The sequence below is a fragment of the Takifugu rubripes genome, chromosome 3 (assembly GCF_901000725.2).
Source record: "Takifugu rubripes chromosome 3, fTakRub1.2, whole genome shotgun sequence".
NCBI lineage: Eukaryota > Metazoa > Chordata > Actinopteri > Tetraodontiformes > Tetraodontidae > Takifugu > Takifugu rubripes.
Window position 1 is genome coordinate 12,637,507 of NC_042287.1, and position 14,984 is coordinate 12,652,490.

Here is a 14,984-nt window from a genome sequence, read left to right on the forward strand (position 1 = left end):
TAGTATAACTGTAGGGGCCATTTTCTGCGGCCTATAGCAACTGTCAAATTAGCGCTGTACACGTGCACCTCCGAGCTCAGCGTGTCGACGTGCATGTGTGGAGAAATGAGGTCTTTTCACACAGTCAGAAGACATGTTTATTTGTAATCTCTATGATGCACTGTGCATCCCAGAAGGGGACAACTGTCAGACACAAATACTTTGGTACACTTGACTTTGCGAGTAGCTCACGATTTCAGACAGACAACGTCGCCTTCAGATTTGGGATTTAATGGCCCGCGTCGTACTACTGAACGTCATTTTAGTTGAATTGAATAGCGCGCTTGGCCAGAGCAGAGGACTAGAAATGATCGGGTGTCCTTTCGGCGAAACTAGTCGATGGTGGGTTTCATCTGATGCACAGTATAAAATTACAAAAAGGCATATGTGATTTAAAAACAATTCAAATTCTATATTACAAATGCCTAAAACAAACATTAGACACTAGAATCCAGTGGTAGTTCTGCAGAGCTTCTCTGCTACTCAAAAAGTAAATTAGCATACAGTAGCAAGCTGTTCAGAGAGTTTTAACGTGGTTTTTTTTTGTTGTTTTTTTTTTAAATTCAGAATGTTTGTTGGCCTTGAATCATTGTCTCGGGAAGACAATAGTTTACAGTAAATGTCAAAGGTTTCAATATCAAAACATTAGAAGCTAAAAACATTTCCTCCTGAACCGTGTTGCACATGTAACTGCAATACTCTGCGACAGTAAAAACAAACATAAAGTGCCAATAAAGGTTTTTGATAAATGCACTGGACCTAACTGGTTGTACTCCCACAGGCAGTGATCAAAGACTCTACAGAAACGACTCTTCCCCTTCATCTTTTCCCTTCGCTCAGACGTCTTCAGCAAAAACCCCTAATTTGTAAAGGACGGATGTTGGGACAAGGTCGTGTCAATCGGGAACGAGGGGGTTGAAACAACAGGTTAGAAGATAACGCGGGTAACGGGACAATGGTCGTTAAGATGTTTTATACCGTGTTAATTATTCACTGAGCTGACTCCATTTATGGGTCCTCATCAGTTAAACGAAAGAGGTCAATCCTAAACTCCTGAATCACGAGAAAGGTAGTAAACATGTTCTATATATATTTAAAAAAATGCTAAAAATAAAACCAGTGCCAAATACAGCGACAAATTTAACCAACAGGCTTGATATAGTAAAAAATAAAATTACAAGAGGAGAAAAAAAAAAGACGACACACAGAATAACTTGATAGAAATTAAACCGCTAAGGTGAATATGTTGGACAGTAAAAACCTAAACCTGTGAGCAAATGAGATAAGTTAAAATGCTAAAATAACAAAGAAAGCAAGTCATCTCGGTTCCTCTCACAGAGAGCACTCACATCGTTGTTTCTACAATGGTGTGGGTGGGCTTCAGCAAGCCATTGTTCCCATTTGGATCCAGCGGCTGCGTCAGCTCGCTGCCTTTCAGGCTGTACTCTTTTGGGCGGGAGCTCACGCCAGACTTCGCGGGGGCCGCCACAGCTTTGATCCTCTGAAAGCGACCAAGTGGGTTACTGATTAATCATTTCAAAGCAGGCATGGGAATATGGCACATGAGAAACACAACAGACTAGCATGCTAACTGCTAGCAGCTCTCATGCTTGCTTTAACGCTCGCTAGTGATAGCTGCTAGCACACAAATGTCGTGAGATCGTCAGGCTACCTCAATCAGGGGTCCCTCAGACTGTAAGATCTTGATGACCATCACCATGGGGATGCAGATCATGGAGGACAGGGCCAAACACCAGCCCAGACCAATGGACCAGTCGGGGTACTCGTACACCTTATTGTAGGTCAGCGGCTTGTACTTCACCAGGGAGAAGACGAAGCAGCCCTGGAACAGACACGTGCCTCTGTAATTGCCCACCGTAAAACCGTGTCAGATGTTCACAACCGGCACAACGCGATGCCCTTCAACCCTCACCATGCAGAGGACGGGAGTGATTATGGTCCAGCTCCATTTCATCCACGGGTTTGGTCGGTAGCCAATCATGTCCTCAATAGCGTCGTAGAAGTTGTCAACTCCTACAGATAACGAAAAAGGAGGTTCAACAAGTAAGTTTCCACTGTTTACACACCATTTCAAAATGACCTACATACAGTTACGCAATAATTGTATATGTGGGATTTATGGCCCCTTATCTGTGTTCTGTCCATCTCAGACACAGCCCAGTTTTACTAACGTGTTTACTCATCATTTATATGTCTGAGCTTTTTCTGCGTTTAACTTTTTTCCTGCTTTGAATGGTGAATTTCTTCCTTGTGGTCATTATTGTCACGTTTGGCGGCCATTTTGTGCTTCATTTCTGACCCCGATTGTGACCTTCAGGGTTCAGATCAGGTCTCCGCGTGACCTGCAAAAGGTTTTGCTTATATTTTGCATTCATTTGCACTTGGTAAGAAATACAATAACCCGCCCCGACGTTGAGGCGCTAGCGCTAGCTTATGTTCCTCATCAAAGAAAAGTGCACGGAGATAAAAGACATGCACCGAACCAAAACTATCGGGCACTGATTGATATGACGTATATTCTAAACATGGTGATTAATAGAGGCTTTTATGCTTTTTTTACTGTGTACAGACACAAAAATGTTTTCAATTAGCTTAGCAAATAAAGTTCTTGCTATTTTAGGGAGGCATGTTGATGTGAAGAGGGAACCAGCCAGTTAGAATTATTTTTTTAAATCAAAACATTGAGTCATTAAAGTTTTCCACTCTTGGCCTCGGACTGCGGGGGAGGGAACCAAGAGATCCAATCACAGTGTAGCACCACACCAACACCCTGCATGCACTTCAACATATTTCCCACTGATTAGGACCACAAGGACATTTTGTTTGCCACCAATGCCATGATTTGTGCCCGTTTTTATTTTCAGCTCCTCCTCCAGGGCCATTAATTTACAAAAGCCAAACGCGCAGATCCGTTAGCACTTACCATAAACCCAGGCTACAGCAATGCATTCAAAGAATGCAACCCACAAAAGGCACACACCACTGGCTGCATAGTAGTCAAAGAGCTGAAACACATACATGCCACCCTGAGGAAAGGGAGAAAAAAAAGCAGAATTTATTAGTGGTCTGATAAAGAGAGGAAACGAGGGGATTTGATGGGCTGGGAGGAAGTGGGGATGCAGGGGCTGCCGACACCCTCCCAGGAGAGGCAGAGTTCAACAGGTGCCGAGATGTGTTCGATGGAAAAGGGCATGTTGAACCGCTCCGGTCAAACGTGCAGGATGTCAGTGGTGTAGGCGGCAGGACGCCATATTTGGCCTTGAGAATGCAGCAGCCAGCAGGCGAGTGGAAAGCCTGCAGCCTTATCTGTGCCTCTGATTCAAACACGCCGAGCCACAGCTTCTAAGGTCACGCGACGGAGGAAAGACTTACTTTTGTCACCATTGCAAGTCCCAGGAGATAGCTTATGGAGCACACCACGGCGATGAACATCTCCCGCCGGTAACCCTTCCTGAGGACGGAGGGGAACAGATCCACGATGGAGGTGATCTGCCCCTCCACTTCAACAAACTGCAGGGGGACAGAAGTAACTATTAAGTTCTCATGGGAAAGCAAACCTCTTTCTGTATGCGCGCGGCTCCCGTTTTTGCCTCCGCAAACAGTGATTACGGCATGAAAGCGCTCTTTGTTCGGCAGTAATGAGAATTGAAACAGGGCTCCTCTCTGCAGAGACAGCTTGTTGCTGCCGCGCCACAACAGGGGCAGAACAGTAATTCACTGTCACGGTCTCCACGTTGCCTCTCGACGGCCCACAATGGCAAAACAGCCTGATTAATTGTTCCACCAAAGTCAAATGGCATAAAAGTATGTTGTTTTGCTGCGCTAAATACCTCTAACAGAAGCCCCTTGCGTAAGCCTCTTGATGACCGTCTTCAGACCAACAAGGGAGCTTCTGATAGCGGCTAGCTAAAGCCGCCGTTGGCGTCATTGGTGCTGTAAATACCAGAATGTTTCTAAAAGTGACCTTGTATGTGATGGCGATGGGTGACTTAACCTATGGATAAACAAGTTTCCAGGTGTGTAGACACACCCTGGCCACTAGGGGCGCTAAGTTGGGTAATATTAGTCTATTTGGGCAGCATGAACATGAGTAAACTGGGACATGAATTTCTTCTCCAGGACAATATTTAAATAAACTTAACAAAGTGGGTGCAATTTAGTCTAATTTTTAATGTAAAATTACAACCTCCCCCACCCACACACACACACACACACTGGCACAGTACCCGCAAGCCGCCACCCAATCTCAACTGGTTGGGAGGATTCCAGCCACATTAAAGGTCTGCGTTAGCACAGGAGTAGAATTACACTGGGAGGCAGGAAATATGATACGGCCAGAGTGGAAACGTTTTGTCAACCTACGATACTCTTTTCATGATTAAAGATCGGCCTCGTTCCAAAGACAGATTCCCTCCTAGCTTCCACGGCTGTGATGTCATCAATTTAGTTTGTGTGGGAATTCACAGGGATTTAAGATTAATCCTCTTATAGCGCAGCGGAGGGCGGTGGCGGTAGTGAAATTCCTGAGGGTATGGATCGCTTTCCCTGTCAGACAGATATCCAGTATCCTAAAGATGCTACATGCGGATCGTGGGAAGGGGGGGGGGTCACTAAATATGTGTTACGCATTCGGGGCAGCAGATGTCAAACTGCAAAAATAGCGAGTGAGACAACGGTTGACCCGACAACGGTTGACCAGTTCAAAACCATTTAGAACTGGAAAATTCTGACCTGGCTGTCGAGGCCAAGGAGCAGCAGCATGATGAAGAACAGGATGGCCCACAGGGTCGGCAGCGGCATCATGGACACAGCTTTGGGGTAAGCTATGAAGGCCAAGCCGGGACCTGGGAAAAAACATAGCGGGGAAGGAGGAAAAGGGTGGAGACAGGAATGAACATTTCTGCCTGGTGTCGGCTCTGATGACATGGAAACACAATGCATGGATGGACCTGGTGAGGCTGAGCAGGGCTCTGCACTGCCAGGAAGTTATGTACAGGAGAGCCCAGATCCAGTCCTGGAGGGCTGAACTCCAGCCGGGTTTTCTGTCCTACCAGGCAGAAACTGCTTTCTTTCTCCCAGCTGAAAGCTTTGTCCAGCTGGTAGGACAGAAGTCCTGGCTGGACTGAGACTTTAAGGACTGGATCTGGGCACCATCGTCTTCTACACAAATGCTGAGTCAATTTAACAGGGTAAAATAGTGGGAGAGCCGCTACTGAGTTGGCTGTTGGATCGTTCATGCTACATAGCATGCTAACAGCAACCATAACCAGCTGATACGTGTGGAAACATTATCTCCCACTATTGGTCACAAATTAGCAAAAAATGGCCCCTTTTACCACAGAGGTGACCATTCGTTACCCACCAATCAGCAGAGCGCAGTGGGTCAAACCACCTCTTTGGAGCGGAAAGTACCAAATATTGAGAGGGTACGAACTATTGGATTTGGTCACTTCCCAAATGTAGATCTTTGGCAAGTGGCCCGAACCAAACTACAGAACAACGTCACTACAGAATCCAATCGGAACTCCAGTCAAGATCTGAGTCCGAGTCTCCTTTAAAGGCTGCATGAGTTGTCAAAAGGTCCATCTCTACTGTCCATCTCGGGCGATCCACACCTGGTTAGCAGGCCTTCTTACCATTACAAACCAGTGGAGCTGTTAAAAGCCGTCAGCAGGTTGGATGTGGGGCAAACCTGGTAGCACCGGTAAGGATGATGATGATGAAGATGAAGGCCGAGTGCGGGAGCTTTTTAATAGCACACAGGGTTGTGCATTAAAGAGTCACGTGACCCAACCAAAGCCGCGGTGTCTGAAGGGGTTCCACACCAAAATAACCGTTTCTTTGAGGCCTTTGCTCAAGGAGTGTGCAATTGCCGATACTTCTACATTCCAGCATCATCACTTCCGACCCTTAAATCGAGTTCTTTTATTCAATTTATGTTCAATTTGTTGTCACTCAATTCTGTTTTTTTTTTGTGTTCGTTTTACGTTTCCAATTGCGTTTTCTTTTTTTGGGGCAGCAGCACCCACCATCACCTCGGACCCTCGTACCTGACTCTGCCACATCGGCAATGTCCACCCCTTGTTCTTGTGCCATGAAGCCCAGGACGGAAAATATTGCGAAGCCAGACACAAAACTGGTACCGCTGTTGAGGACTCCCAGCAGCAAACAGTTCCTATGTCACACATATGTCATGGAGGTTGTTAATGAACACAGGCGGAACCAAAGTTCCCATTTTCTCGCCTCTGACGCGAGTTGCTGTCATGCACCTCCCTCCCCAGCGGAAACCCGGCTCACCTGTAGCAGTTGTATTTGTACTTGTTGTAGCTCCCAAGTGAGGTCATGGCCCCGAGACAGATGGCGTAGGAGAAGAAAATCTGAGTCCCGGCATCAATCCACACCTGAGTAGGCAACGAGGAAACTTCAGCTTTATCGTTGGGTAATACATTAGCCCATGTGCTGTGTCATAGGACAATTAAATGATGTGTGTTTATTCGGCTATAAGCTATAATGGGCCATATAATAGGCTGTTGTAGGAGCCATCGAATTTATACAATAAGCTGTATCATCTAGTAGCCTAAAAACATGTATCGTAGGCTACTATAGCCTGTGAACTCTATAAGTTATTGTAGTAGCCAAAAGATGTGTAGTGTAGTTATTGTGTAGTTATATTTGCACACTAATATAGAGAACTAGTTTTTATGTTCAAAGTTAATATAGTAGCCTATGTGCTGCATCACAGGCTAATACTATAATACTTGATGGATCATAATCTAATTTAATAGCCTACATGCGGTTTCAAAAGTCTTTCGGTTTATTGGAATGAATTGAGGGCCATAAAATTGCTAAAGGAAATTCAAAGTAATGTAGTTTAGAAATAGTGCACAGAGTAAAGTACAAAAGTATCTGCTACTAACATAACAACTTTCTTTATGACAGAGGCATCACCATTATTGCCATTTGGAAGTGTATTTCCATGAAGCTATAAAGACCTATAGAGGCATCCATTATGCTATGCTAAACTGTAAACAAATATAGTAGAAAAGCTGATTTAAAAATAGAACAATCTGCCACAGTGATCACACTCTGAGCAGTAGCTGTGTAACGTTAGTGATTCTATTTTAGACCTCGTGCAGACTGAGAGGTAAATCTACTTTGTTTCAACACCTTCGACTTTGTACAAGACGCAGGCAGGCCAGACATGTGTGGTTTGACGTTCTTTGAGTTACAAAAAAAGCAAACAATACAGAAACATTTAGGATTAGGTAATGCAGCTAGCTGTGGATGAAAGGTGACGCATTGTCTTTGAAAAATTGGCATGTTCCCATAAGACTACTCAAGAAAACATTATATATACATATGATATGATAAAAGAAGCTATGAAAATAGCAAGAAAATGAGTCTGGTTCGCACCTCTGGATCTTTTAGGCGGCTCAGGTCGGGGTAAAGGTAAAACTTGATGCCTTCATATGCCCCAGGCAGGGTCACTCCACGCACAAGCAGCACAGTCAACATCACGAAGGGGAAAGTTGCTGTTATGTACACAACCTAGACAGGAAGTGGCAAAGCATTAGCCAAAACGAGTGAAAAATCCGAGGCCGGATAGCATTTGGGTGAGGATCATTTCCAGGCCGCTCACCTTCCCAGTTGACTTGACTCCTTTCCAGATGCAGAAGAAGCAGATGACCCACACAGCCAGGAGACACAGGGCCAGGTCCCATTTCAGGGGCCCTATGTCATCAATCCCAGTGGAAATGCTCAGAACGTTGCGTCTGCAGACAACACACACACACACACAGGGTTAGTGCACTTTAGTCTACCCCAACATCTATGCGCGCAGCGTGCACTCTTGCGTGTCGCCAAGAACAACTCACTCCCAAAATTCCGTAACAGGGGAGGTAAAGTTGGTAGTGTTGACCGCCAGCCACAGGGTCTTGTTTTTGCGGACGGTGTCCTCCACACAGGTGTCGGTGTTCCAGGGCTGCTTGCACTTGGCCCAGGGGAGCTCCGGCTGAAAACACTGGAGCAGGTAGTAGAGCCCCCAGGCCAAGATCACGATGTAGTAGACGTTCAGGAGAGACACGATGACGAAAGACGCATATCCGATACCTGAGGAGGAGAGGGAGCGAAGGGGAACCGTTTCAGCAACAGCCGCATCTAACCAACCAAACATGAGCCTGACCCCCAACAGCAAGCAGCAGTGGCAAAAAAAAGCCTTCTAACAGGCCCATGTGGTGGCCCCTCCTGCTGATGGGTAGAGGAGGGGAGGGAAGACAGGGCAAGAAATGGGCCCAAAAAGTAGCAGACACATAACCTCTTAAACACTAATACACAATAAGGGCAAAAGTATTTGGACGCCTGACCATTACACCAACAGGAAACGCAATGATGCCATTTAGATGCATGAATTTGAATATCGACTTGGTTTTCCTTCAGCTATAGCAGCGTCTTCTCCTCTTGGGTGGTTTTGCTCGGGAAGATTTATGACCATAATCAAGCTGTAACTGCAGTCAGGTGTTTAATCAGGTACACGAGGTTGAAGCAAACGCCTGTCAGCATTGTTACTTGAGTTACAGCGAGCACATGCAAGAGCAGGAATTCTCAAAAATAGATCAGGGCCTGCCTGGCTGGATGATTGGCGTCGTCATCATCCTCAATCATCATCATCCAAATGATAGCAACAGGCAGCGGTGTGAATTATTGGTCTTCCATTGTGCGTCATGTCACACCACAAGCATAAATAGACAGCGTGAAATGTTTCGGTGTGTGTTTCTATCCGCAGCTAGTAAAAGTTAGCCTCAGTAACACCTGTGGGAACTGAGAAGAGTTTGGCTCCTGTACAGTCTTTCGGCCCCGGGGGTCCAAATAGAACTTAATAGTTTTAAATTACTGAATTAGCGCTCAAGGTCTCCTCACCGTTAGCGCTAGCTGCAGTGAAGAGGGTACGGTTGGATATAAAAATGCAAGAAACCTTAAAAGGAACGGAGGACAACTGCGATGACTGTTCTTCCACCATTACAGCCTGATGCCGACACGCTGGTGAAACGTAATATTCCTGCGGCACGCCCAACGGCGCTAGCAGGCGTAAACTGAGAGCAACAGAGCACTCCGAAGTGGAATTCACACCTCGACATGCTCCAGCAACAAGGACACAATCAGGCCTGATTGAACTCTTCATTAAGTAAGGGCGGGGGGGGGGGGGGGGGGGGGGGGGGGGGGGGGGGGTCAGCTACGGCCCGCCGTTATAACTCATCCTCAGTGTTTTTACACTATTTTTAGATGACTTTGCCATGAACCTATGCACACATACGCATGCTCCAGAGTATTAATAAACTGATCCCCTCAACTCCTCCTTCCCACATTCTAAATTCCAAATGTAAACTGAGAGACAGGTCAGCTAGGTAGCTGCTGTGTGTGTGTGTGTGTGTGTGTGTGGGATGGGGAGGGGAGGGGAGGGGAGTGGGGGCGATAATGCCACGATGGCTCCGTGTCATAAAAACACATAAAAATGGGGAGGAACAATGGGACGGCGTGTGATTGGCCCGTCGAGCGAGCGCTGTCTTCTGTGGACACACATGGTCGACATCCACGAATAGCAGGGGCCGTTGACAGCTGCCGGAGATCTGTTGCTGCTCCGTTTCCTTCCCCCTTCATCTCGTAGCCTCAGCGCCAACAGTAAGGGCGTGACGCTGCAGCGGGCTCAGAGATACGTTGGACCGCATGTGTTTAATCGGGCCGCTTTGATGAATTCTACATCCACTTGTTAGGTCACTTATTGGGTCACTTGTTGGGCCACTCTCTGATTGGCTGTTCATTCTTTAGCTACTCAGTGAAATAAAAAAATAAAAAGCAGCAGCTATCACATGACATATATTATTCACACCCGCAGGGTAGCATCCTGTTTAGGTATCACGCTGCACTTGGTGTAAACAGGATGTTTCCATTTCTGGAAATAATATTTTATAGCCTGTAGAATCGGGGAGGCATGTTACTGATTTTTTTTGCCTTTTTTTTAATCCCATAACCTCATGTGGTTGGTCAGTGTTTCCATTAGCTCAAATATAGTTGGTGTGCAAAGGTCAGGGGCCAGCGAGAGGCCCCCGGAGAGCCCGTCAGTGGGCCACAGTGGCAGTATTGTATGATATCGCTGCTGGAAAATTAGATTTATCTGCAAATCTTTTGGTTTTGGGGCCTTTTCCAGTCGAATATTCAACAAATTGTCATTATCAGCAGGAAAATCTGTTACTAATTGATGAATTAAGACCAGTACGGAGGGGTGCACGCCCACAAATCTGCTTTTCCAGCACTGTGCAGGCGCACGTTGTTTACTGAACACAGCCTGACTGACTGCTGGAAACAGGATGTAAATCAGAGCAGAATCTATAGGCAGGGCTAGAGGGGGACAGTAGTGACTTGTGTTTCCTCAGTAAATCAAATGGGGCACATTAAGGGAAAATTAAAGCTTTCTCACATCCTTTCAGTTCAGTTTCATGCAGTCTAACGTCCTAAAAGGGCGGCAGCGTGGGAAAAGGAAGGCCTCGGGGTGCGGGCCGCTGCGGTGGCGAATCGACATTAGTGTGCAGGACTGACCGGTAAAGATGGGGCAGAGCTTGGCCCAGCAGGTGATCCCCCCCTCAGACGTGTACTGGCCCAGCGCCACCTCCAGGAAGAACACTGGGAGTCCGCCGCCAAACAGGAAGATGAAGTACGGGATCAGAAACGCGCCTGTTTAAGAGAGAGAGCAAAACAGCTCCGAGTTGTGTTCGGAAGGCTTTGTTTTTCACTCGGCCGGCCGGCTGCTGCCTACCTCCACCGTTTTTATAACAAAGGTAAGGGAAACGCCAGACATTCCCTAATCCGATGAAGCCTCCGGCCACAGACAGGACGAAGTCGAGCTTACTGGCCCACTTCTCCCTCTGGGGGGCCTTGCCTTCGGCCTCATCCTCGGGCCGCGTGCCTGGGCTCTTCCCGGGTGAAGGCTTCAGGGTGTCCTTGTGGAAGTCCTTCAGGCATTGGAGCTTCTCTTTCTGTGCCATGCTGCAGACATACCGAAAAAGGAAAAGCAAGAAGTGAGCCAGAGGTGAGACAGAGAGGAGCATTAGGCGGATAATGCCCTCCACCGATTCTCCTGAAGTGTGCTGACTGAGATATACGACTCTTCTAATCTTGCTAATCTGAACAAGGGATGCAGAGAGGTCACTCAGACCTGCAGCTGCACTCCAAAGCTGATTTATACTGAAAGTGAAGGAAGGAGCGTTGGCGCCGCAATAAATCAATCATAGGTTTAGATTGCAAAGTACTAGAGTTTAGGGGGTTTTTAGGCGTCACAAAGCAGTCGCTTATAGCAGTGAGTGCACGTCCACGTCTCTGGATTATCTAAACAGGCGGCCAAGTTATCTGACGTTCCTCCTCAGAGGGGGTCTGTGAAGGAAATGGAAACCACACATGGTTTCCACCGTTCCCGGGAGGAAAAGTGCTCCTCTCTCCTGCACCAGCAACAAGTCGGGCTTCTGTAATCCAGCTCAAAGACACAACGGCTTAAATTCAATGGCTGTTTACACTGTAAACCACCTTTCCAGGAAGGACGGGATTTGTTTTAACCAACCAGCGGATCCTATTTCCCTGCATGAGCCGCAGAGGAGATAAGAAACCTAAATAGGACAAGAATAACCGAGACACGTCCCAACTGCGGGCTAATATCCCAGCTCACGGCCGAGAACAAAAGGGAGGAAGGCAAGAAACTGGAATTTATTTGGAGACCCGGGATTAACGTTAATTCCCACGAGGAGCATCAACCATCGCCGCGGTTATCAGCACGAACAATCGCATTCGCTGTGTGGACTGAGGATAACAAAAAGTTGTCACATTGTTGCCAACAACCGTTCACCTAATAACCCCCCACGCACACACGCACGCACGCCCACACACACGCACGCACGCACAGCTCCATGTGCGCTCCACGTTCCATCGTTCGCTGTAATTTCTCTGTCCTCGACCTGCATGACAAGTCAAGCTTGAACCGTTTTGCCTTTTTCAGACCTCCTTACATAACTGGACCGACTCTGGTTCTCATCCTGTTTCCTTCCCTCCGGATCCATTCCTCCCCCTCCCAGTGCGCGCCCCCGCGCGCGCGCACACACGCACACACACAGTGATTCCGCTCTGCCTTTTCTCTCTCTCTCTCTCTCTTTTAAAGGTGTTATAGTTGCTTCGCCCATCAAACAGGCCTCGCCGGAGTTTAACCCACAAATCTCAGCACAGCTGTGATTTCTCATAGAACAACCTTTCGCACCAACAAGCCCGATCGAAGCACTAAAGCCAAATAAGAAAAAAACAACCCTCAATCAACCTTTTACGCAAAACGCGCACATCCACAACTCCGGCTGACAGCTCCATGTAGTCCCAGCTCCGCTTCGTCAAACTTACATTTCCTTCATGGCTGCATCTATGTGGAGGGTTCCGCTCTCTCAGCTGTCACCATTCCTCTGTACCGAATGCCTTTATGCTGACAGGGGTCCCAAGAAGTGGAGCTGACAGCAGGTCCCGCCCCCAGACTAAAGACAATTAAATCCAAAGCAGAGATTGGACGCAGCCCCGCCGTCACAGGCGACTCAGGTAGCGACGCAGGAGACTGTAAATTTCCACTTCACTCCTCCTGGAGCCTGGAGGGGGCAGAGAGGGGCCACACGCCCCCCCCTCACTCCCGAACTGGTCTAACACTGATAAAGGTGTTTGCTCTCACAGAAAATAAACAAATAATAAACAGTGAACGGAGGCTCAAGACACTTTTTTAATGTTTTGGCTGTTTTTTTTTTTGTTTTTTTTTTGTTTTATTATTTAAATCACTTTATTGAATTCCCAGAAGTCAGGATGTTTCCGATCAGCTGACTGTGATTCCTTCCAGAAATGCGGTCTGTTATCTGAGAAATGTAAACCAGCTCATTATCAGCTTATAGCACTTCCTAATAAGGGAATGTGTCTCCTCTGCTGCCCCGTGTCGTGCACGAACCGCCGCTCCGTTCCGTTCCGAGGGGAGAGGGCGGCGTGCAGGAGTCAACTAAAAACTGACAAATTCCTCTACAGGATTTGCAGAGTTAAATGCAGGACAGGGATCAGCTGATGACAAGCTGTCCGTGTAGCCCTGCGCGCACACACGCACGCACGCACGCACACACACACACACACACACACACACACACACACACACACACACATCCTCATCCCGGTAACCTCCCAGCTTTGCACGATGCTATAATCCACCATATTTTGGTCAGTGTCATGCTCTGCGTGCTCCTTTGCATTACATAACCTCCCACAAACACCGTCTAATCTATTGTGTGTGTGTGTGTGGGGGGGGGGGGGGGGCGCCGTGGTCGGGGGGTTGTTTTCTCCATAAAAGTCGGGGTTGCTGAAAAGTGACACGGGCGTCAAAGAACTGTTGTTGGATTTTTGGTTTGGTTTAAAGCTCAGCTACAGCATAATAAAAGAGCGATGACAGTGGACTAATCCATCAGCAGATCTGATCTCATCTCGGTTAGTTATTTCCAAAAGTCTTACAGTTATTGGTCAGAATTAGAGAAGCCTTTGTTTGAGTTGCGATAACAAAGAAAGACAAGAAGGGACCGAAAACAAACGGGCTCCAATCGGGTGATTCGCGCAGCCAAAACACATAAATCTTATTGTACTTTTGAAAAAGAAAAGAAATTCCACCAACTTTCAGAAACGCCCCTCTTTCCACTTTATTCCCAGCATCCCCTGCGGTTTTTTTTTTTTTTTTTTACCTGTTGCGAGGGGTGGGCTGAGGTTATTGGGGGTCACGTGTCCGTCAATCATCTACTAGACGATGCAGAGCCAGGAAATGTAGGTTAAGGTTGTAAACGTATGCTTTTATCTGAGTCAATAACTAAAACCATCACGCGGCCATCCGCCGCTACAAGGCGCACCTGCAGGCGCGCGCGCACGAGGCAGACCTGGGGGAGGTGATGAAAGAGAAGAGAACGTGTTTCATGACACGCGCAGGACGCGGGAATCAAAGGTGATACTCGGCTTCCCCCCCCTTGTTTGTTTTTAAAGCCATGTTGTCCGGATCGATGAGCATGCGTGAGACAGAAACCCCAGCGTCGACCTGCGTGGAAGGAATAAAAGAAAATAGTCCGCGTCTGATATCCGGCTGTGAAAGACGTCATCGATCCCTTTAAACAGACCAAAAGCATTAAAAATGATAAAGGAAGACAAGACCGGAAGTATCTGTGCGCCTCACACGTTTTAGGGTTAAAAAACGAGCCGACCCCCGCAGCCTCGGAAGCGTGAAGCACAAAGATGCGGGTTACCTGGTGGGTCAAGCGGCGACGTTTCTGGCCTGTTGGAGGTTCGCTCGCTGTTTCCCTTTCATCAATCTGTCCGCGTTGGTTCTGTTTGAGCCGATGCACGGTTTTTTTTTTTTTTTCATCAGTTTGAGTGGAAAATCACCAGCTTCTACATGCAACTTCTTAAAGTGACAGTCTCACAGCGTCCCCGCACGCGCGCGCACACGCCACCCTGACGAATAACTTGCGAAATGAATCCCCGCTTTGTTCGTGCATGCATTTAAAATAAGATTCCCTGCAATGTGACACATTTCAAATGCATAATAATTCCATTCATCTGTAGAATAATTGCTGCAGCTGGGGGGGGGGGGTATTTTTCAGTAGATTGGGATTTATATTTCAGTTTCAAGCCTCTATCATTCAAAGAGCGGCCCAAGTTTGATAAAGAAAGCTGCCATTTGCTCAAAACTATAACCATGAGGCTTTAAATTTAACATGACTGCAGACGTCCCACATTCCAAATCCATAGCATGTGTGTGTGTACACGTATGCACATGTCTGTCATGGTATCTGCGCGGCTGCTGCAGCTGCTGCTTTGTTGCGCTGCCAGCGTCCAGA

General features: G+C 47.2%; 1 protein-coding gene across 2 annotated transcripts; it reads right to left on the bottom strand.

The window, feature by feature from the left end:
- Positions 1 to 119: 119 nt before the first annotated feature.
- On the bottom strand, positions 120 to 14,545 carry slc6a6a (solute carrier family 6 member 6a). Of its 2 annotated transcripts, none has more exons than XM_003963346.3 (14): positions 12,487 to 12,497; positions 10,868 to 11,097; positions 10,651 to 10,785; positions 7,935 to 8,169; positions 7,700 to 7,832; positions 7,474 to 7,608; positions 6,358 to 6,461; positions 6,111 to 6,235; positions 4,792 to 4,904; positions 3,433 to 3,570; positions 2,984 to 3,086; positions 1,973 to 2,073; positions 1,712 to 1,882; positions 120 to 1,540 (listed from the first exon to the last, which is right to left on the bottom strand). In XM_003963346.3, exons 1-14 carry the CDS (start codon positions 12,495 to 12,497, stop codon positions 1,385 to 1,387), a joined length of 1,890 nt encoding a protein of 629 aa, XP_003963395.1. In that variant the 3' UTR covers positions 120 to 1,384. The 2 variants fall into 2 exon arrangements, with proteins under 2 accessions (XP_003963395.1, XP_011600821.1); XM_011602519.2 differs by lacking the exon at positions 12,487 to 12,497 and adding an exon at positions 14,391 to 14,545 and having other exon boundaries at positions 1,385 to 1,540.
- Between the last annotated feature and the right edge of the window lie 439 nt (positions 14,546 to 14,984).

Bases quoted from the DNA above. Each gene is read 5' to 3' on its own strand.
- slc6a6a (XM_003963346.3), bottom strand. The intron at 10,786-10,867 runs GTAGGCAGCAGC...TCTCTTAAACAG, and splicing joins TTGTTATAAAAACGGTGGAG to GCGCGTTTCTGATCCCGTAC. The intron at 3,571-4,791 runs GTCAGAATTTTC...GTCCCCCTGCAG, and splicing joins TCCTTGGCCTCGACAGCCAG to TTTGTTGAAGTGGAGGGGCA.